Raw genomic sequence first — 21,954 nt, forward strand, 5'->3', positions numbered from 1 at the left:
AGTTGAGGGGCATTCTACAAAATACCTAACGAGTATTCCTCAAAGCTGCTGAGGTCATGAAAAAATAAGGAAAGCTTGAGAAACTGTCACAGCCAAGAGGAGCTTAAGGAGATATGATGGCTAAATGTAATGTGGTGTCCTGGATAGGATCCTGGAACACAACAAAGGACTCGAAAACAAAGGAAATCTGAATAAGGTATGAACTTTAGTTAACAATATTGTATCAGTATTGGTTCATTAATTGCAACAAATGTACCAAACTAACGTAAGATGTTAGTAATAGGGAAAAGTGGGGTTTTTACAATTTTACAATGCTAAAACTACGCTAAAATAAAGATTGTTTTTAAAAAAAGAAAGCATGAGCCAAACCTCCCATCACACTCAGCACCATGTGGAGATTCAAGGAAACGTCAAAATATTATTAAGTACCTTTTGGAAAATTAGACAGCCAAGGATATGTGAAAGAAAAAGGAGGTTTTCAATCCAGGAAAGAGAAAGATAAAATATGGTTTAGGCACAGTTAGATATAATTTTTTCTTTTGAAAAAAGTATAGTTCATTAAAATACATAGAAAAAATAGAAAATATAGAAAAATACAGAAAAGCAGAAAGGGGAAACAAAAGTTTTCATAATCTCACCATCTAATGCAACTACTATTACTACTATTTTATTTTCAATTTTTAAAAAATATATAAAGTTTTGTGGGTTTTCTCATGTTGTAATCACACTTAATATACAATTTAATTTGGAAGTTTTTCCCCCTCTTAACTTGAAGATAAATCTTACACAGAGCTAGTTAATTAGTATTATTCTGCATTTTGGACAATTAAGTCAAGTGAAAGGGAACTACAGGACTTCCCAAGACTCAATGAATCTCCTGAATCTGCTCTCCTTATCTAGGATGTAGTACAGAACCAGAGAGCGTGTATACTATGTTATATAGGAGCTTAATGATGTGTCTCTTGATTTCACTGTGAAGGAGATGTGGTATTTAAGAAACAAAATGGAAAAGGGGAAAAATTCACTGTCAGGCAAGAGCCACAGAAATGAGAGGTGGGGAACTAAGAGTGTTGGGGTCAGAAAATAGTTTAGGGGAAAATAGAAGGGGCATGTGTGTGTTTAAGGAATAATTATAAAATGGCATGGATTGAGAAGAGCACAAGAGATCATCTATTTTGCAAATGTGTGGCCTGTGAACATATTGGGAGAAGAATGTGGTTAAGAGTAAATGGTAGGAAGTATTAACATTATTAAATTCTCTGTAGGTAGGAGCTTGAATTCAGGCAATATTGTTTCTTAAGATTTGATACAATGACAATTTTCCAAATAAAAGTTTGATGTCTTAATTTCAGTTAGACTGAGGAACTAGAAACAGTAAACATTCTCGAGTACACATTGCCACCCAGTGGATGAATGTACATGATGCACAAATCATATGCAAAGGAAAAGACAAAGGAAGACTGTGAGAGGTTATCACCATGATGCTAGTGTTAAAACTTCATGTTCAGTGATATCATATGTGATCCAAACCTGAATCACACCACTCATTCAGAAAGCCAGACTAGATTTTAATACACATTTTCCAAAGTATTCTGGTAAATATTATGAAAGGCTTTCAGCAATGAAAGAAAAATATTGAGTGTGCTTACACCACATTAGATACTAAAGTTTCATTAACGCTAATAAAACTTATGTTCATGAATTTCCAATAGGACAAGTCAGAGATACTTAACTCGTCATATGGCAGAAAGAGGGCTGTCAAGGCAGAGATTCGAGATTCCAGTCTTAACTCCCCAGGGTGCTGAAAGCTTTGACGTGAAATCAGAGATGAATTACATCTTTGGCATAATAATTTTGAGTCTCCCTTCATCTGAAGGCAAATAAAAAATATGAGATTAGGGATACACAGAGACAATGGGTGAAGTTGGGTCATTTAAAGACGTATTGAGGCCATGTTTATATAGGGATTTCCTAGTGGTTCAACTTGGAGGGGCATAGCAATATTCTCTTGGAGTAACTCAGTAAGAATCTTCTGGTATTCTACAGACAAGTCTAAATTTATATACTGTCTTTCCTAAAAAGAAAAATAAAATTTATGCAATTGGCATGACATTGAATGTCTAAGGAAAACTAGTCTGGGGCTTTGGTTTTTGCTATGTTTATGCAGTATCCTAAATAGAGGTTTATCCATTCACTTTTGAACACCTCTCAATAGGGAACCCACGAACTAATGTGCTTCTTTCTTGGATCTGGGATTTATCAATCTAATCCTACTTATGGGCTAATAAATTAGTCTATCACCAGTACTGGCAGACGATGTGAGATGACTGAGTTAGAGACAAAAGATTTCATTATTCATAGTTAACAAGTAGGATAAACATCTTATCTGAGTTAGTTCCCTTCCCTCCAAGTCCCATGGGGGCACCAAAGAGGGGCTCAGGTGTATTGTATGCACATAGTAGGTTTTTGTCCTAGGTTAAGAACACTGAGCTTGGGGAATTCACTTTTATAATAAGTGGTAAGCAAGTCTGCCTTTTCTCCAAAATGGTATCTTAACCTATCCCTCAAGATTGCTTGCTGTAAACACAACCCTGATAAATGTCCTGGAAAAAAAAGAGCAAACAGGGCCTTGCTGGAGTACTTAAGGCCCATGGCAGATAGTCTTTCTCAACATTCATACTAATCCAAAATCAGTCTTCCTATAATTTCCACTAATTTGTTCTATTTTTTTCTATTCCATCAGCATTCTGTACTTCAAATATCTATGGTGTGTTGTTTAAATTCCACTGAGACTTCTTTTCTCCAAGCTAATCATTTCTAGTCCCTTTGACCCATCCCTCCCATAATCTGGCTTTGGGCCCCCTCACCATTAGTATTGCTTTTCTCTGACCTTGTTTAAGGGGTACTTCCCAAAATGTACTACAATACCCCAAGTATGGTCTAATCAATTTAGAACAGAATAGAAACATTGCTTTGCTCATCCTAGAAGTATATTTCTATATGGCAACCTGGGATCCCATGAGGTTTTTTGGCAGTCCCATTAATTCTCATTGAAAAACACTAACTTTTACCATAAACTATTAAGCCATACACTTTTATTCTATTCTATTCTTATGCCAGAGGGTGGAAGTTCCATGTAGTTTTTCATTAAAGGAATCATCACACCAACCAGATTCCACTTAATATAATAGAAAATGTAAAAGTAAGCTTATTATTTTAGGATAGTTATTTAGCAGAAAAGTGTGGCTCCTTATTGTTTCCTATTTTGTGAATTATAGACCTCCTGTGTTAATATAAATGGCATATAATCCTCATATTCTTCATTCAAACAAGAATCCAACAGTCAGATATGTTTGCTTTCTCCTCTCCACTCCCCACACCATGCATATAAAAGAATGAGCTGACAATGTTCATCTTCTGCTTTAATAAAGAAAATTGAAATGTGTACATACTTTTTCTAAACAAAAATTGTTACTTTAAATATTACTAGCAGTGCAAGAAGTTTAAATTTTTAAAAATTATGGCTAAATTTCAAACATTCACGAAAGTAGAGAAAACAGTACAATGAACCCCCAGATAACCATCGCTCGGGTTTAACAGTTCAAGATTTTGCCATGTTTGCATCATATCCTTATTACTATCATTATTATTGAAACATTTGGTAGCAACTGGCATGTAACACATCAGTTTACTCCTACACAGTTCAATACAGATCAACATAGATATTTTTTACAGAACTTCAATATCATTAACCTCTAGAAAAACTAATGATAATTCCTGGCATCATTTAATACCTAGATCATATTCAAATTTTTCCCAATTGTCTCAAAAATATGTTCTATAGTTTATTTCTTCTCATTGGAATCCAAACTAGGCCCACTCATTTCATGGGACTGTTAGGTCTAATAAATTTATTTTAATCCAGAATAGTCCCCCTCCTATCTTTTCTTTGGTAAAATGATATAGCCACTTTTACTTAAAAAAAATTTTATTGAAGTATAATTGACATATTGGTTTCAGCTGTATCTCCCACCCTTTTTAAAATTCTTGCCCAGTTTCAAAAAGTGGATCACTTTTTTACCACCCCAAATTTGTGGTATCCTTTAACTTAATCCTCCCTCCCCCATATTTCTTACACATTGATAATTAGCTCTAGAGCTTGATTAGATTCAGGCTAAAACAAGTACTTAAGGAAAGTGAAATAATAGGGAAGCACTGGTAAGATGTAAACTGTAGGAATGTATGATGCAAAAATAAATAAGAAGAAAATAAAGGAAAATAAAAATTCAAAACTCAATTGTCACCACGAACAGGTCTATTTTCTACAGATGTTTCTCATGGAATGAGAGTACCCTTTTTGTTGTTGTTAGAAAGGAATGTGGTATTTTGAGCTACTGAATCCGCTAGAAATTTTAATTGTTTAATAAGATACAGCAACTGGACACCCCAGTCTTTTGAGAACTACATAAAAGAAAAAGCCTGCTCCAGATACAGAAAGGACATAGCTCACCTCAGGCAATTGGCACAGACATAGGGAGCGTGATGTAACCATTTCTTTCTCTACAAAGAAAATGTGTCTACGGAGAGTATGAGAAGTTTGTCTCCACACAACTGACATGTGATCATTGTGAGTCCAAACCAAATGCATTAATCCGGAAAAAGCAGTACTGGCAGATTTCTTTTTCCTTCATTAAGCAATGACCTCACATGGAACAATGCATTACTTACAGCAGTTGCCTCATCTTTGAAATCACAAGTAAAGTTTAAAAACACTGCCTACAATGGAAATGGACGTGCTCTAGACCAGAGCTCCCATAAACACATACAGTGAGCATAAGGACCATGCTTCCATTCTTTACTGCCCGATATACAAAATTTTTATAGAGGGAAATCTATGATTCCACTGCATCCAATGTATTTTGTGTGACTTTACAGTAGCTGGGGCAAAGAGGCTATGCACCATACATGGCACATACTTCTTGTTTACCATTTAGCACACACACAGATCCATGTCTAAGATTGGTGGCACGAAGAGTTCACATAAAAGGATGGATACATCGGAAGTATAACTTTAGGACAACTGAGTGAAAACAAAGATCAAATCCTACTTTGAGATATAAAATGAGTTCATATGTCACTGTCCTCTTATTTCCAGCTTCTGAATCCATGGGTATCATGTATGTTTTTGTCATGTGACACAGAATAAGCTTCTTTGAATCCCTCCCACCCCCCAATCTATTTACAGAAGAGCAGTTACTGGAGATTCTGTAGAAGTGAGACCCAGGTAGGTGAGGATTCCTAAATGTTTTTACCTACTTGAACTATAGTAAGTTGCATCTAAAGTAAGAGCTATATATGTGTTTTGTACAAATATATAGAGATTAAGATTGGTTCAACTTTATACCAAGAAACAGAGCAGAGCTACTTGTAGAAATACTACCTCCTAGTGGAAAGACCATTTTTTCCTTTGCTTTATAAAGCAATGGAGTATAGCATATTTAATCACTATGCTACTCTTAAGAATTTAAAATTACAATTAGATAAATTTTAGTTCGCTAATTAGCACCTCTAAAAAATCATGTCATGAACTCTGATTTACAAACTTAATTTATCATCTTACTAAAATGATAACTTATATTTTCTATGTGCAGTTAGTAGTAGTGCTTAGATTGAAAACAGAACAAAACTTATTAAAAGTCATCATTGTAGTTACACCCTGAAAGTCCCAGAAACCTATATACAAATGCTTAAAAATGAGAGAGATCTTGTAGAGGCAATAAGATATGACTATATAACAACCAACATTCTGTTTTTGAGTTACTGAATAAATACTTTTCACTCAGTAAAACAGCAAGAGACAACTTTTCATTCTATGCTTTGACACAGATAATGCAAAATCATAGATAATCAAACATAATTTTTATTTGGTTTTGGAGTATTTTGATACATAAAGTAAAACATGGCTGCCCAATACTCTGCATTCAACAAAATAATCTACAGTGAAGAACTGGAAAATTATCCATCTTTCTCAATGGAATTATTTCTTAATCTTATTGTTATCATGAAACAAGAGTATTTTACATGAGTTTGATTGCATGAGTTTGTCCTATGATTTGTATTTAATGCCTTCCCTAAATTGGAAGAAATGAGGTATTATATATGTTTTCACACTGAGCTATGAGTTACATAAAAGAATTAAACAACCTTACAACACATATCACAGTATTAAAATTGTTGCTTTATTGAATGTCACTTTCACTGGATATTAAATACCTTGAGGGCCATAACTATAATTTTTAACCTACCCTAGCACCTCAACAAAATTTTGACTGAGTGGATGAATACATGATATTAACAAAAAGTTGCAAAAATTTAATTTAGATAGCTCTGATTAACTGTAAAATCTGAAATGATATTTGGAGTCACAAGATGTGGGTTCAAATCTTACTTTATCACAAATTATGTGATTTTAGCCTCTACCTGAATGAGGCTCAGTTTTCTCATCTGAATAAAAGGAATAGCACCTGACATGTACTTCAGGGTACCTGTAAAGGTAAAATGAGGTAATGGACTTGAAAGTCCTTTATAAGTACCAAACAAATGTAATTTTCTGCATATTCAGGTAAGAAATATATGTATGAAATAAGAAATCTTTTTAAGGTACAATGTGACAATTCACATTAAAAGTATATACCATACATACCATTTTTCCCAAGTGAAAACAGCCTAACTCCTCTCTTCAGCCTACAAATACACTTAAGACTACTCATCCCCCCTACACACACACACACACACACACACACACACACACACACACACACACACACACACAAAACATGCTTCAAAATACAGCCCTCGGTACTTTATTTTCTCCAATAAATACTAGCGAAGAAGGGTTGACACTGGTGCATCCTCGTCCTCAAAGAACTGAAATCTGACTCCTCCACCATGACCTATAGAACAGCTTCAACATGGTTAATCCATTGGTTTCTTCTCATTTTCTCTCTGAAGATTTTTTTTTTTTAACTTACACCAAGGATCAAATCTGGGCCTCCATAGTGAAAGCACCAAATCCTAACCACTAGGCCACCAGGGAACTCCCTGAAGATTTCTTTTCCTCTCATATCGATGCTGGCTTCTTTCTCCAAAATGACTATACGTTCTTTTCTTCTAGGATCAATCTTTTTGACTGGTTCAGCTTCTGGCTCTCCAAATGCAAGTGTTGCATGAGGTTTCATCCTTGGACCTCCCTTCTTCTCACTCTATGTTTCTACGGAGATGATCCAGCCTATTCCAGCAGACTCGGGCATTGCCTCTGCATAGCCAACTCCCAAATTGCTGTCTTTTTCGCAACTCCCTCCCAGGTTCCTGGTCTCTATTTCTAATTGTTGACCACATAATTTCCATCTGGATGTACTTCAGTCTGTGTGTCAATCTCATTATCCCTCCCCCTTGCCCCAAACCTCCTCCCCATCTTTGCTGCCACTCTAGGTAGTCAGCCAAGCAGAGACTGTGGAGGCATCAGGGACTTCTCCACTCTTCCTCATCTCTTACCTCCATGATCTAGGAACAGGATCTGCAGATTCCATCTCTGAAATGTCTCGCTAATTCATCTACTCTTGCCTCTGTTTTAATTTCCACTGCATTCAGGTTTCATTATTTCTTTTTAAAAGTATCGTGACTGCCTCTTAACTAATCTCTCTGCTTTAGTCTCTCACAAGTTAAATCCATCCTGTTAAATATAATGCCAAGGACATAAAAACACTCTTCTACTTTCTATGCCTACTCTTTGCCTGGAAAATAAACTCCAAACTCTCTGACACAGTATTCAAGACCTGAACTAATCTGTTTCTAACCTGTTTTTCCAGTAACTCCTGCCCACACCTTTCTCTTTGCAGAACATGTTATACACGTACAGCTTCATGCCCTAGTTTATGGTATTCCCTCTACCTGTTATGGCTGTTCTTTATTTGTCAAAAGCCTATACATCATCTTTCGGGTGCATGTGGTAAGTCATGTTCTCTGTAATACCTTCTCTATTCTGCCTTTCACATAGAATTAATCCTCCCTTCTCCTGTACTCTTTGGCTATTAAAATTAAAGTGTTAGAAGTGTTTATCTCTTCCATTGCATTAGACTCAAAGGGAAAAAGTATTACTCATCTTGATTTCACCTATGATTCACACAACACTTGACAAAGAGACGTTACCCAATAAATACTAAACTGAATAGACCTATTCCTGATTTACATAACAAATACAGACTACAAACTTTAAGAATAATCCTTATCTGTGTAACATATAAACTATTGGGTTGGCCAAAAAGTTCATTTGGGTTTAAGTAAAAATAAAAGACACATTTTTCATTTTCACCAAGAACATTATTGAACAACGTATTCATTAACTGAGCAAACCTTTTGGCCAACCCAATACATCATATTAATTTTGTGTCAGTTATTGTTAGAATCAATGAAATCATTTGGCTTTGGATAATAATGAAAATATATCTGAAAGATGAATTATTCATTATAATCCTTTTGGTTTTAAGTATATCAAACAGCTAAATTTCTCTTACAGTTGGTTTGGAAGGAAGCAGGAAATAGTTATGCAAAAATCCAGTCAAGTATCTGTAAAAATACATAGAAATCAAATATGAGGAGGCCATTAGTAGTGCTATTAAAATATCAATGTAAGAATCACTAAATCTATCAAAGCCTTTTGTATATTAAAGAGTTAAAGACATTGTAAAGCCTAAAAACAATATTAATTCAATTAAAAGTAATCTTAAAGAAAATCAGGTATATGCTAAAGGGTCAGTGCCAAATCACTGTCACAAAACATTTTTTGTATAACTAAAAAAAAAGTCCATCTCTAAGAAATACTAATTTAATGAAATTACGCTAAATCTTGCTCTATGATTGTAGTTCAAGTGTCAGCAAACTATACCCTGTGGACCAAATCTTTATTTTGTAAACAAAGTTTTACTGAAGCTGGACATACTCATTCATTCCTGCTCCTGTCTGCTTTTGCTCTACAAAAGCAGAGTTGAATAGCTGAGCAGAGACTACATGTTGCACAAAGCCTAAACTATGTACTATCTAGCCCTTTAAAGAAAACTGACCAACACCTACTATAGATAATCAGCTGGAAATTTGGTTGTAAAACCAGGCTGGTCTGTGTATGTATTATCATTATAGAATTTCGAATTTTTATGTAAAGATTTCTTCTCAAAAATTAAAAGAATTTAAAAAAGAAAGATATAAAGATGTTATGGTAGAAAATATACGGATGTCAAAAAAATATATACAGATGTCAAAAAAAGAAAATATACAGATGTCAAGTACATAGGAGAGTTAAATGGCATATATAACATGATTTTTTAATGAAAAAATTATTTTATTTTTATACTTTTATATATACTTATAATATATTCTTCATTAACTAGGAAAAGAAGTAGCTGCTCTTTATATTAGAGTATGTCACAGAAAATTAACTGTTCTACTACTATTGCTTCACTAAAAAGTAGAGAATTAATTCTTCCTATAGGAATAAATAAGTAAAGTTAAATATAATTAATTATTTTTTAAAATGAGGGGAGGGAAAGGTGGAAAGAGGGAGGAGAAGGGAGAGGGAGCAGGGAGAGAAAAGCTACTATACCTCATTCTCTAATTGATATGAAGCCAATCTGTGTACCAAAGTTAAGGCCATCTCGGACATGGGAGAAAAACTTGTCAGGATGACAGGAGGTACAGAGGTTGAGATCTTGGTTCTGGTCCTGAATATTCTGTGGTAGAATTCCTCCCTGTTCTAGAAGAATCCTTAGGATAAAGATTTTTCAAAAGACAGAAAGTTTACTTTACCAACAGCCAAAGCAATATGGAAAAAGTATGGATATTGGTGTAAAAGAATTCTGGGAAAGATCTGCTTGGAACAATGCAAATTGTTATTCAGTTACAGAACAAGGACAAGTCAGGAAATGGTAGATTTCACCACCATTAATCATCTAAGTTCATATGTGAACTGTATAACCTCCATATTGTCCTGCAGACATGATCTGGGTATAGGATTCTATAAGCAAAATCAAGTAATTATTTAAGAAGAAACTTTTATAAGCAAAATCAAGTACTAATTTAAGAAGAATCTTGAAGACAAGATTCAATTGATTCAGACAGAGCGTGCTTTGTAGTCATCTGGCTCTCCCGCCTCCTTTCCTTCTATTAACCAGATTTTTCACAGAAAATTTGCTTCTCCTTAAACACTTCATGGTATGAAATATGACTATAAATTAGTGACACTTATTTCACAGGTCACATTTAAGAATCAATTTCAATCCTTTCTACTTATGTACTAAATGAGGCAGAATCTGGGTAAGGTTTTGCTGACTGGAAAAGAAACACGATTCAAATCAGACATCAATTTTCCTTTGTAGAAATGACAAATAATTTTTATTATCTATTAATAGCAAAATTTCATAAATTCAAAAATGCAAGGGACCATAAAAAACTTGAAAGTATCTATGTGTTTATATTATCTAGTATTTTTGTTGAAAAACATATTCCTCCAGTTAATTAGAGAATAAGAATAATTTTAAAATATCAGTTTCCTGATAGTTTATTATATTTAGGAGAATTTAGCTGAGGAATGTCTGTGACGTGCCATTCTTTTCTATAAAAAGTGCCAACTTTTCTATATGAAGTTTAAGTAGATCTCTTAAAATTAAATGCCAGCTGTTTCTTCCTTCACTTTTAAATCAATAAGAGATACCAGATCAAAAGACTGCTGTTATTCAAACTTCAATGAGAAAAGATTTCATATTTAAAATTAGTTTTTGTGTAAGTGTATATGTCAGCTACTTAAATATCTGCCACCTGAATTTTTCTTGGAGTTACTAATTGTTTTCTAAAATTATCTTCATTTTAGAAGCAATAAGCAATAATCAAACTTGCAGTTCTGGACTGAAATCAAGCATACCTCGTGGCTTTACGGATGTCAACATAGGGATTTGGTGAGCCAAAGAGCCGTACACATCCGGGATCAAGATTATGAAATGCCTTTGCTGATTCCCTTGGAAGAGTAAAACAGCAAGGTCCTACTGAAGGCCCCAGTACGACAATAATGTCTTCCAAACTACAGCCGTATTCTGCTATCATAGCATTCACTGTAGCCATAGCAACACCTAACAAAGTACCTCTCCAACCTAGTAAATAAGAAGAAAAAGAGATAAGCAAAGTTAAAACATAAGAAAATTTCATCATAATTTATATCTAAGTTAAAAATGAACAGAGTCAGTTTATGTATTTTCGAAGTCCAGAAATAGTAAATGAATCACAAAATTAATTAATTAAGCCAAATAATCAACTAATTAATTAAAATACTGGGTTTAAATGAGGTATATTATACAAAGCACCTGACACAGAAGAGACATTTAATGGGAGGTCCCTTCCACTTCCTTTTTAAAATGTTCTATACTTTCAGTTTCCACTGGAATTATATCTTCTTAGTCTTCTCTCCTTCACTTTTTATGCACATTTTTAAAAATCGTGGGAAAAACACATAACATAAAATTTACCATTTTAACTGTTTACAAGTGTACTCTTCAGTAACGTAAAGTCTATTCACATTGTTGTGCAACCAATCTCCAGAACTTTCTCATTTTGCAAACTAAAACTCTATGCCCATTAAACAAGAACTTGGCCTTTCCACCTTCCCCAGTCTCTGGCAACCACCCGTCTTCTTTCTGTTCCTATGAATTTGACTACGCTAGGTACCTCCTATAAGTGGAATCATATAGTATTTGTCTTTTTGTGACTGGCTTATTTCACTTAGCATAATATCCTCAAGATTCATTCAATGTTGTAGCATGGGTCAGGATTTCCTTCCTTTTTAAGGCTGGATAATATTCCATTGTATGAATTTTGCTTATCCATTCAATCATGGATAGACACTTGGGTTACTTTCACCTCTTAGCTACTGTGAATAATTCTGCTATGAGGATGGGTGTGCAAATATCCTGCCAACATCCTGCTTTCAATTCTTTTGGATATATATTCAGAAGTGGAATTGCTGGGTAATATGATAATTCTATTTAAAAATTTTTGAGGAACCATCATACTGTTTTCTATAGGAGCTGCACCATTTTATACTCCCACCAATAGTGCATTATGGTTTCCATTTCTCTTCACCAACACTTTTTTTTATAATATTAGCCATCCTAATGGGTGTGAGGTGATATCCTGTGGTTCTGATTTGCTTTTCCCAAATTATTAGTGATGTTGGGCATCTTTTCACATGCTTGTTGGACATTTGCATATCATCTTTGGAGAATGTTCTATTGAAGTCCTTTACCCATTTTTCAATCAAGTTGGTTTTTGTTGTTGTTGTTGAACTGTAGGTGTTCTTTATATATTCTGAATATTAACTCCTTAGTAGATATATGAATTGCAAATATTTACTCTCAATCGGTTGGGTTGACTTTTCACTTTGTTTACTGTGTCCTTTGATGCACAGAAGTTTTTACTTTTGACAAAATTCAATTTATCTATTTTTACTTCTGTTGCTTGTGCTTTTGGCATCATATCTAAGAAACCATTGCTTAATCCAAGATCACAAGGATTTACAATTACACTTTCTTCTATGAGTTTTAGAGTTTTAGCTCTTACATTTAGATCTTTGATCCATTTTGAGTTAATTTTTATATATGACATAAGATAAGGGTCTAACATTATTTTTTTGCATATGACTATCCAGTTTTCCCAGTACCATTTGTTAAAGAAACTGTCCTTTCCCCATTGTATAGTCTAGGTACCTTGTGAAAAATCATTTGACCGTATATGCAAGGGTTTATTGCTGGGATGTCTATTCTATTCCATTGCTCTATACGTCTGTCTTTATACCAGCACCATACATACTGTTCTTTTTTTCTTTGCAGTACGCGGGCCTCTCACTGCTGCGGCCTCTCCCATTGTGGAGCACAGGCTCCGGACGCGCAGGCTCAGCAGCCATGGCTCACGGGCCCAGCCGCTCCGCGGCATGTGGGATCCTCCCGGACCAGGGCACGAACCCGTGTCCCCTGCATCGGCAGGTGGACTCTCAACCACTGCGCCACCAGGGAAGCCCATACATACTGTTTTGATTACTGTAGCTTTATAACAAGTTTTGAAATCGAGATGTGTGAGACATCTAACTTTGTTCCTTTTCAAGACTGTTTCTTTTATCTTTGATACTTTTGAATTTAATGTTTCAAAACCCAGGAAGTAGCAAATAATATTCCCGATTTATATCCAGGAACTAAAACTCAAATTTTAAGTAACTTTTGACAATGTCACTGACTTCTAGTCATTCATTACTTTAGCTAGATCAAAAGAAAAATGCACCACTTTCTTATTTATCTATAGTCTAAAATGCAAAGTAATCGTTGATTTACAAGCAGAAGAAAATCTAAAAGATCATTCTTCATTTTACATAGACTCATAACCACTGGATAGTCTAAACAGTATTTTTTTAAAAAAATCACCAGAAAACAAAATTCCATTAACACAACACAGAACCTAAAAATTCTTTGTTCTTATCTTCAAAGAATAGCTAAAGCCACTAGACTACAGCATATTAAACTAAATGCGGTTTTCCAAACATATCTTGCTTTTTCTTACCTCCACACCTTTACACATGCTGCTGCATTTTCATAAACACCTTCTGCAACCCAACATGTCTCAACTTCCTATTCCCTATTACCTGGACTTCAAGGGTTCTCAACTAGAGGCAGTACAACTCCCTGGGAGTGTTTTGAAAAGTATGGAGGCTTTTTTTTTCTTTTGGTTCTTACAACTCTGAGTGCTACTGGCATGAAGAATTTCAAAAAGCCAAGTAAACTTGGTCTGCAGTCAGTGTAAGACTATCTTGCCCCAAATGTTAATAGCACCCCTGCTGAGAAACACTGGCACCTAGCCAAATCCTATAAATCCCCCAGGAATCAGCCTAAGTACTGCTTTCTTTGGGAATTATACTCTGATTCATATAATTTAACTTAGGGACTCCTTTTATCTGCTCCTGTCCTAAGAGTCTGCTAGCTCTTCCCTATCTTTACACTTATCACCATGGGTAGTAATTAACTATTTGTAATATCCATCAGAAAGAAATTATAACTTTTCCCGTACCAAAAAAATTGGTAAAATCCTAGATGTTTAATTAAGTACACTTACCAGAGTGAGCAACCCCACATGCTTTTCTGACAGGATCGGCAAAAACTATCGGTATACAGTCAGCACCAAGAGCCGCTATTGTGACTCCTCTTTGATTTGTGGTGATTCCATCGTAAGATTCAGGCTCCTTCCTTCCCATAATCCAGACATCATTGGCATGATCAGTCTAATACCAAAGATGTGAGAAAAAAATGTTTTGAAGATAGAGTTTCTCATACCATAAGCTTTTCTTAAAGTACGCATCTTGTACAAAATTATATAACCAGTTTAAGGTTACAAGCATTCATTAAATATATCAGGTCCATATATGATAAAATAACAAACTTACGTATTTAACTTTATGATATGATAATCTCTGCATATTTTCCTCAAAGGAAAGCAGACTTTTACATTTAACATTTTAAAAAATTCAAAATAGTCCATCCATCATGAATACCTCCCACTAGAGATGGGTAAATCTCTGTACTCTGTACTGAAAGTACTTTGCAGTACTTTCCACAAAGTACTAATTTACTGAAAGAAATTAAATTTCCAAATCAATGATCTTTTTACTTTTCCTGGAGTCAAGTAATGCTAGAATTCTGTAAGAAACAATTATCTCATCAGTTGTACCCTAGTGTTGATTAATAATGGCTTTTCTCTCCCACCAAGCAGGAACCTTCCTTCTAAATCAAAAAGGGCAGTGGTACTATACTCTGAGAATTCACTGTACTTTTAGATGTGAGGAGCTCCAGATGAAATATATATATATCATCATAGAATTGATCTTTAGGTTATGGTATACAGCTCTAAGAAAAATAATCACAAATACTATCCTAAATCTTAGATAGAACACTAGATGCAAAAGTTAAATAACTTATTTAAAGTCCACGTAGTCATTAGCAGAGTCAAGAATATACTTTAGGGACTTCCCCGGTGGTGCCGCGGTTAGGAATCCACCTGCCAATGCAGAAGACACCAGGGTTCGATCCCTGGTCCGGGAAGATCCCACACGCCACGGAGCAACTAAGTCCATGCGCCACAACTACTGAGCCTGTGTTCTAGAGCCTGCAAGCCACAACTACAGAGCCTGCGCACCACAACTATAGAAGCCTGCATGCCTACAGCCTGCGCTCCACAACAAGAGAAGCCACCACAATGAGAAGCCCACGCACCGCAAGGAAGAGTAGCCCTTGCTCGTCGCAACTAGAGAAAGCCCGCATGCAGCAACGAAGACCCAACACAGCAATAAACAAACAAATAAATAAATAAATAAATAAATAAGAATATACTTTACATCTTCCAAAATAGGAAATAAAATTGTACCTTTATTCGGTAAAATTTCTTCACGTTAAATCCTGCTGCATTCCCCAGCCTACGCAGATTTTCTTGAACAACAGCCTTGGGATCTCTCCGTTTGGAACTACTGAAGAGGTTGAATGAGCTAAGAGTTGGTATGTAAGATATCCCACCTGTTCTTGTAGTAAATCCATGTATGAAAATATCTGTTGAAGATAAACAATGAAGATTAAAAACATGACATACAAAAGACTATAAGCATTACAAACCCAGTCTCTCATTAAGACTTTCCCTAATCACCTCATCCTGCATTAGTTTATCTGCCTTCTAATTTCTACAGTTCTTTATACCTCCACCTATTCTTACGACATAATGCTTTGAGTTTGTTTTACCTTTTCTGTGGGATTATTGCTCTTCAAAGGGTATCTTTTGTCCCATTTGTCTTTGTTATCCCAATAGCATACAGCTCACAGTAAACTTCATTCTTCTGTGAAAGCACCAATGAGTTAAGGTTTCAGAATTTCTGAGTAGGAAATGCTTACGGTCATAAATCTCATTTAAAAGGAAGGCTAGGGGATTTGTCTTAAAGCTGAATTCGCATAAAGAGAAATTATTTACTTAGGGTGGCTATCCCTTGACACCCCTGACACTACAAGGCAATGCATGACACTCCCATGTTGTAACTGATGCTAATGAACACATAAATTCACAACAGTCTACAAAAGAAAGAAGCAAAAAGAGATGAACAACCTGTAAAGAAAGACTGGCTTTTCACATCCAGTAAAATCAACAGATAGTGCTTAACGAACCTGGGATCAAAGGAGATGTGATAATGGTTAATTCTCCTTTCAGTGTTGGCAAACTTCTCAAATATGTTTCTATTTCATTCTGGATTGCCTCTAGTTCTTGAGCTGTGATTATGTTTATTTCAGTAGGCTGTTTCAAAAGACCTCCCCTCAAAGTCATCTGTAAATCTTCAAACTCAAAATTGTAAACATCAGTGAAGAGTTGACCAATAAAAGCCTTCATTAATGTCTTCCGGTGCACAGGCACAATTACCTTAATGCTGCTCAAATTTTTTTCATCAATTTTTTGTTTAATGGTATACAATGAGGCAGCCATGCTGGAATTGCTAACAGTCTCAAATTCTCTCAGGAAAGCAGATAATCCAATGCTTGTTTCTAATTCACAATCATCATGGTCACAGCTGATGTTACTGCAACACATTATGCAAAGGAACTTGGCCTTGGCACCATGGTGGTTTCGGACAGCACTCAATGTCATTAGTAATGTCTGATGACAGTTTTTCTGAGAGTTTAATTTCAAACCAAAGAGATCTATCAACACTGCTTCTGCCATCCTTCAACACTGTACAAAGTTCTTCAAAGAAGGTTTTTGTGCCCCCCAAAATCACCTGTAAAGAAAAATTAGCCTAAGTAAGAATACAAAGTTATATCAATCTCCTTATAGTTACAACAGAAACTTGTGGATGGGTAAAAAGAATTGCACTGACTTAAAAATGTAACCAAAATAGTGAATCTAGACTCCTCCCAGAAAAGCTAGTGCACTATTTGTCAGAACCAGGACAATGAAAAGCAAAGCCATCTCTTAATTCATTTTGTGAAAGTACTTTACATCTTTCCAGCAGAACAACAGTTTTTGTTTTGTTTTGTTTTCAGGTAGCAATTTTTAAAAAATATCTTTATTGGAGTATAATTGCTTTACAATGGTGCAGGTAGCAAATTTTAAGCAGGGAATTACTTGTTGACTTAGACAAAGTCCTGTATTTTAATTACAGGGTGTCAACTTATTGATATATCATTAATCCGGATATCACTGGTTTGCTAATTTACATCCCTTCATATGAAATACCTGGGTGTAGAGTTCAATAGGTTAAAAGGAGCTGCACCTAAAAATTAAAAATTTTTAAATTCTTAATTGCTTTTTTTTTCCTTCAGAAAAATTGCATTTTGTTATTGTTGTTTTTCAGAAGCAGACTCACAGAGGACAAACTAGTGGTTACCAGCCGGGAGAGAGAAGGAGGGAGGGGCAAGATAGGGGTCAGAGATTAAGAGGTACAAACTACTATGTATAAAATAAATAAGCTACAAGGATATATTGTACAGCACAGAGAATATAGCCAATATTTGATAATAACTTTAAACGGCATAAAATCTATAAAAATATTGACTCACTATGTTGTACACCTGAAACTAATATTGTAAATCAACTGTACTTCAATTTTTTTTAAATGCGTTTTTAAGGAAATAAAAGCAGACTCCAGGATTCACGCAGGACTCAGGTATGGCAATTATCTCATAAGCAACGGCAATTTGGATCAGGTGTGCGGCCCACCTGCTCTCCTCTTCACTCTCCGCGCACAGATCTTCTCCCCCCCAGCCCCTGCCCTCCCCCACCCCAGGCTGCCGGTCTCTCTTTGGTGACCCCTTCGGTGACCCCCTGTGCCCCGGATGGTTTTCTCCTGCCGCCACTCCTAACCCCCTCGCTCTGGACCGTGAAAAGCCCCACGACGCCTCTGCCACCCGCCCGGTCCGCGCTCGGCCCTGTGGGGCGCCGATCCTCACCTGCCGGACTCCTCCCGCTCCTTCGAGATTTTCCGACGGCCGGACGCACACCCGAGGCCGTTCTCCGTCCTCGCCCGTCGCGCGTCGCCTTCCGCTGCACACTCGGTGGGCGGCGAGCTCTGAGGCGTCTGCCGCCCCCAGTCCTCCGCCTGAACGAGACCAGGAGGCCGCGAGCGTGTGCCCGGGCGCTGGGCGGGCGGCGCCCGTCCCGCCTCACCCGCCTGACCGCGGACTGACGGAGCCCCCGCCCGGCAGCCCCCTGACAGCCGCGGAGGCCGGGCCGGGGGGCTGGGTGCGGGGAAAAGGGAGCGACCCGGGGAGCGACCCTCGGGTCGAACGCGCCAGACCGCGGGGAACCGTCAGCAGTTCCGGGTCAGAAGGGCGCCAGCCCGCACCAGCCGCCCGGCGCCAGGAAGAGGAACGGGAACCGGAGCAGCCGACCGACCGAGTGACCGGAGCCAAGCGGGTCCGCGGGCCGGTGGCTGGGCGGGGTGGGCGGGGCGCGAGGGAGCGGGGCGGGCCTCCGGACTGGGCGCGCGGCCAAGCGGCTTCGGGTCGATGACCTCCTCCCCCTGCCCGGAAGCGATGAACCCCTTTCCCGGCGTCCGCGCTCCCAGTCGGGCCACAGCGAGTCGCCGGCCCGGCAGCGCGGTCGGGACACTCGGTTTCCTCCCCAGAGCCCAGGTCTGAGAACCTCCTTGCGTTAGCGCTTGGCACTCTGTCCCATCCAAGTTCAAGTAACGTGCCTCCTGAGGTAGACTTTTTAAATTTTTTTAGCGGTTTTGCTTTAGTTGTTTCCAGAAACGAGTTGGCTGAACCCCTCCTTTGCCTTTTTGCTGATCCTGCCTAACTTGCTGACTAAACTTTACAGCTCCAGCACGTGTGTGGATAAACGGAGGTCCTAGGTGCCCTTTGAAAACTACGCGCCAGGAGTAGAAAATTAGAAGGCACTGACCCTTAGAGTTGTGATAAAGATGTAAATTAGCATCCTTTCTCTGCCCTGAAAGAGCATAACATTCATTTATTTAAAAATATTGAACAGCTCCTATGTATATGGAAGGCAGACACTCTGGCCAAGGGGAAATATCTCCAACCTTCAAAGAGTAGGAGAAAGGATGCTTCCTGTGGAACTGGTTATGACAGAAGGAGGGGGTCCCTTCTGACAGTCGCTCAGACGATAAGTGCTGAAGAACCTGTCCCTGAGAGAAAGAATCTCAGCCATCTGGGAGTTTAGAAGAGCACCTGAAGTGGGCAGGTGCTGCTATTCTATGGCATCACCAACCCAGAATAGGAACCCACTGTTCAGTGTCTGGCAGATGTTTCTGTCAAAAATTGTACTTTCATCATTTTTGCTGGACATTTATTGAGCACTGAGTGCTATGTGGTTCACCTGATGCACTCTGCTCTGAGCTTGCTTTATGTTAAATATTACTGTAAGCAAAATAGAGGTCTTTAGTTACAAAGCTGGGTGAAAACATTTATCTCTGTTTTTATAGACAATGGTGGGAATTCATTTTCTGTCATGCAACAGTAACAGTAAAAAAGGTAAAAAAGAAATATTTCAGAATAGGGAAGCTGTCAGGGAAGAGAAAGTTTGCTGTTATATTGTATTTATATACCATTTCCTTTCATCATCTGGTACTGGGCTGTGGCCTCATCTCCTAGCACTCTCTTACCTCATCCCCATTCCCCCCACTCCAGTGGCTCTCAATCCTGGCTACACCTCAGAACTACAAGTAGAACTTTAAAAAAATATAAATCCAGGGAGCTTCCCCCTCCCCCACCTCCAGATATACATTTGAATCAGAAACTCGGGGAGTCAAGTCTCACTCGGGGAGTCAAGTCTCGGCCTGTTTTGCTTTGCTTTTTGTTTTGTTTTAATCTCTACAGATGATTCAGATGCATAATTAGATTTGAAAAAACAACTTCCCTATTCCCAAGCCACTCAAACTAAAGGCTGTTCCTTGGAACACCATATGATTTCATCCTTTGCATAAGCTATCCCTTCTGCTTAGAACACTCTTCTCTTTATATGCTTTTTTTAGCTGTTACTTGTTCAAGACCCTTCAAGCTCAAACATCACCTTGAATCCCCATCCCCTTGCTAAGCAGAATTAACTGCTTCTTTTAGCATTTTGTTTGTATGGGAGAAGCTCTCTCATAGATGCAACCTGTATCCATAACCAAGCAGTACATTGAAAAAGTCAATTAAACATTAAATTGTATACCTCATAAAGATGAACATGGTAGTATATAAATTATATCTAAATAAAACTGTTTCAAAGGAAAGTCAGTTAAACCAGAGAGTTATGAAAATATACCATAATACCTTAAACATTTTTTAACCTAAAACAACTATATGCTTGTTTGCCAATCTGTTGAGAAGGTCCAAGACCTTTTCTTTGCACATGGCCTCCTGATTAGAGTTCTGCATCATATCTCTTCCATAAACTACACTTCTCAACCATCAGCTAAGCATTCCCAAGATTCGGTTCCTTTAAGAGGAAAATAACCTAGAGGCACTTGTGAAGCTGAGTGCAGATTTCTTCTTTATAATCATTTATAGTTATCTCACACATTCAAACAACTCACCTTAATTGGGTCTTTCCAAAATATTAAACATAGCTTTTAAAGAAACAACAAACTTTATTTCCACACTATTTCATTGGTTTACATAATATTTAATTAAATTATGAAAGCACAGTGACAAGTACAACTGGCATAAACAGGTTCAGGAACAAACACAAGTGACATTGTCAGCTGTACAGTTCCACTGGTAGGAGCAGAAGTGGGCAGACTCACTGGAGACTAGCTTTGTAACCCTTTAGCATTCAGCATGCGCATTCAGCATGATGTGGGAATTAGCAGCTTATGATTTAAAAGGAAACAAAATGAGTCAATTGGTTAGAGGTTAAGTGTAGGTAGACTAAGAGAACACCTACTGTTCCTCTACATTTTCATTATTTGACTTTGCATCTATTTCCCCCATAGAGACTTAGAGCATTTTGGGGGCAGAGAGAGTGCCTGGCTGTTGAGGGGAACCTTTGGGAAAATCCCCAGGCATTCTTAATCACCATGTAAATCCTTATCATGAGAACAATTAGAATAAAACTGGGAACACTTGTCTTTAAACCATTCACACTAGGGTTTATGAGTCCTTCCAGAAAAGGACATGTAACATGCAAATTTCCTTGTTAAAAGATTATGTTAGTTTCCTAAGTTTTCCATAACAAATGACCACAAACTGGATGGCTTAAAACAACAAAAATGTGTTGTGTTATAGTTATGGAGGCAGAAGTCTTAAATCAAGGTGTGTCAGGACCGTGCTCCCTTCAAAGCTTTCCTTGCCTCTTCCAGCTTCTGTTGGCTCCACGTGTTCCTTGCATTGGGATTTATGTATTCCAAAATTTATTCTTTTTGGATGACTCTGATGATGTAACTTCTCTTGAAAACATGTGGTTGAAAAGACTTGTCCTCTTTTTTACCTGAAGTATGTACTATTGATTCTTACTGATTTGTGCAGTTTGTTACATTTTCCCCATGATTCCTCTTTAATTTATTGTTGGAATTGAACCATCCAGAACTGATTCCATCATGCTTATGACAAATATAGACATAATTTTAACTCTCAATTCCAGGAAAACTTTTCTCTCTTCCCCAGGTCAGTTTTCTTAGCTTCCCCAGTTAAACATCAGCTTCAGTTATTAAACTCCCCTTCCACTTGGAAAACAAAAACAAAAGCAATTTCGCACTTATGTGAAAATTAACTAAGTAATTTTTCTTTCCTTGTTTTCTAATCAAATGTATGTTCTAAAGGGGGTAGGAGGTAATTATAAACTTAACTACTTAAACTGCTTGGCAGGTCCACATAGCAGCTTTTTCCATTCAGGATGAAA

At 37.3% G+C, this 21,954-nt stretch overlaps 2 protein-coding genes across 6 annotated transcripts in view; one reads left to right on the forward strand and one right to left on the reverse strand.

Moving 5' to 3' along the window:
• Positions 1–18,536, reverse strand: part of LACC1 (laccase domain containing 1) — a 61,217-nt gene extending 42,681 nt beyond the window's left edge. Inside the window, exons 1-8 of one of the 4 annotated variants that reach the window (XR_013824841.1) lie at positions 18,060–18,536; positions 16,284–16,888; positions 15,502–15,680; positions 14,197–14,362; positions 10,970–11,195; positions 9,656–9,816; positions 8,574–8,625; positions 1,734–1,870 (exon numbers count right to left, since the gene is read on the reverse strand). Coding sequence is in view for 2 of the 4 variants with exons in the window: in XM_079902893.1 (XP_079759019.1) it covers positions 9,657–9,816; positions 10,970–11,195; positions 14,197–14,362; positions 15,502–15,680; positions 16,284–16,833 (1,281 nt within the window). In the remaining 2 variants the exon portion in view is untranslated. Of the gene's footprint in view, positions 1–1,654; positions 1,871–5,902; positions 8,626–9,655; positions 9,817–10,969; positions 11,196–14,196; positions 14,363–15,501; positions 15,681–16,283; positions 16,889–18,059 lie in introns of those variants that run through there. The other 3 variants (XM_079902893.1, XR_013824840.1, XM_079902894.1) reach the window with 3 other exon arrangements.
• CCDC122 (coiled-coil domain containing 122) overlaps positions 18,407–21,954 on the forward strand; it is a 33,941-nt gene continuing 30,393 nt past the window's right edge. Inside the window, exon 1 of one of the 2 annotated variants that reach the window (XM_079902896.1) lies at positions 18,407–18,525. The gene's annotated coding sequence lies outside the window, so the exon portion shown is untranslated. Of the gene's footprint in view, positions 18,526–18,705; positions 18,814–21,954 lie in introns of those variants that run through there. The other variant, XM_079902895.1, reaches the window with a different exon arrangement.

This window comes from Stenella coeruleoalba (genome assembly GCF_951394435.1).
Source record: "Stenella coeruleoalba genome assembly, chromosome: 18".
Classification (NCBI taxonomy): Eukaryota; Metazoa; Chordata; class Mammalia; order Artiodactyla; family Delphinidae; genus Stenella; species Stenella coeruleoalba.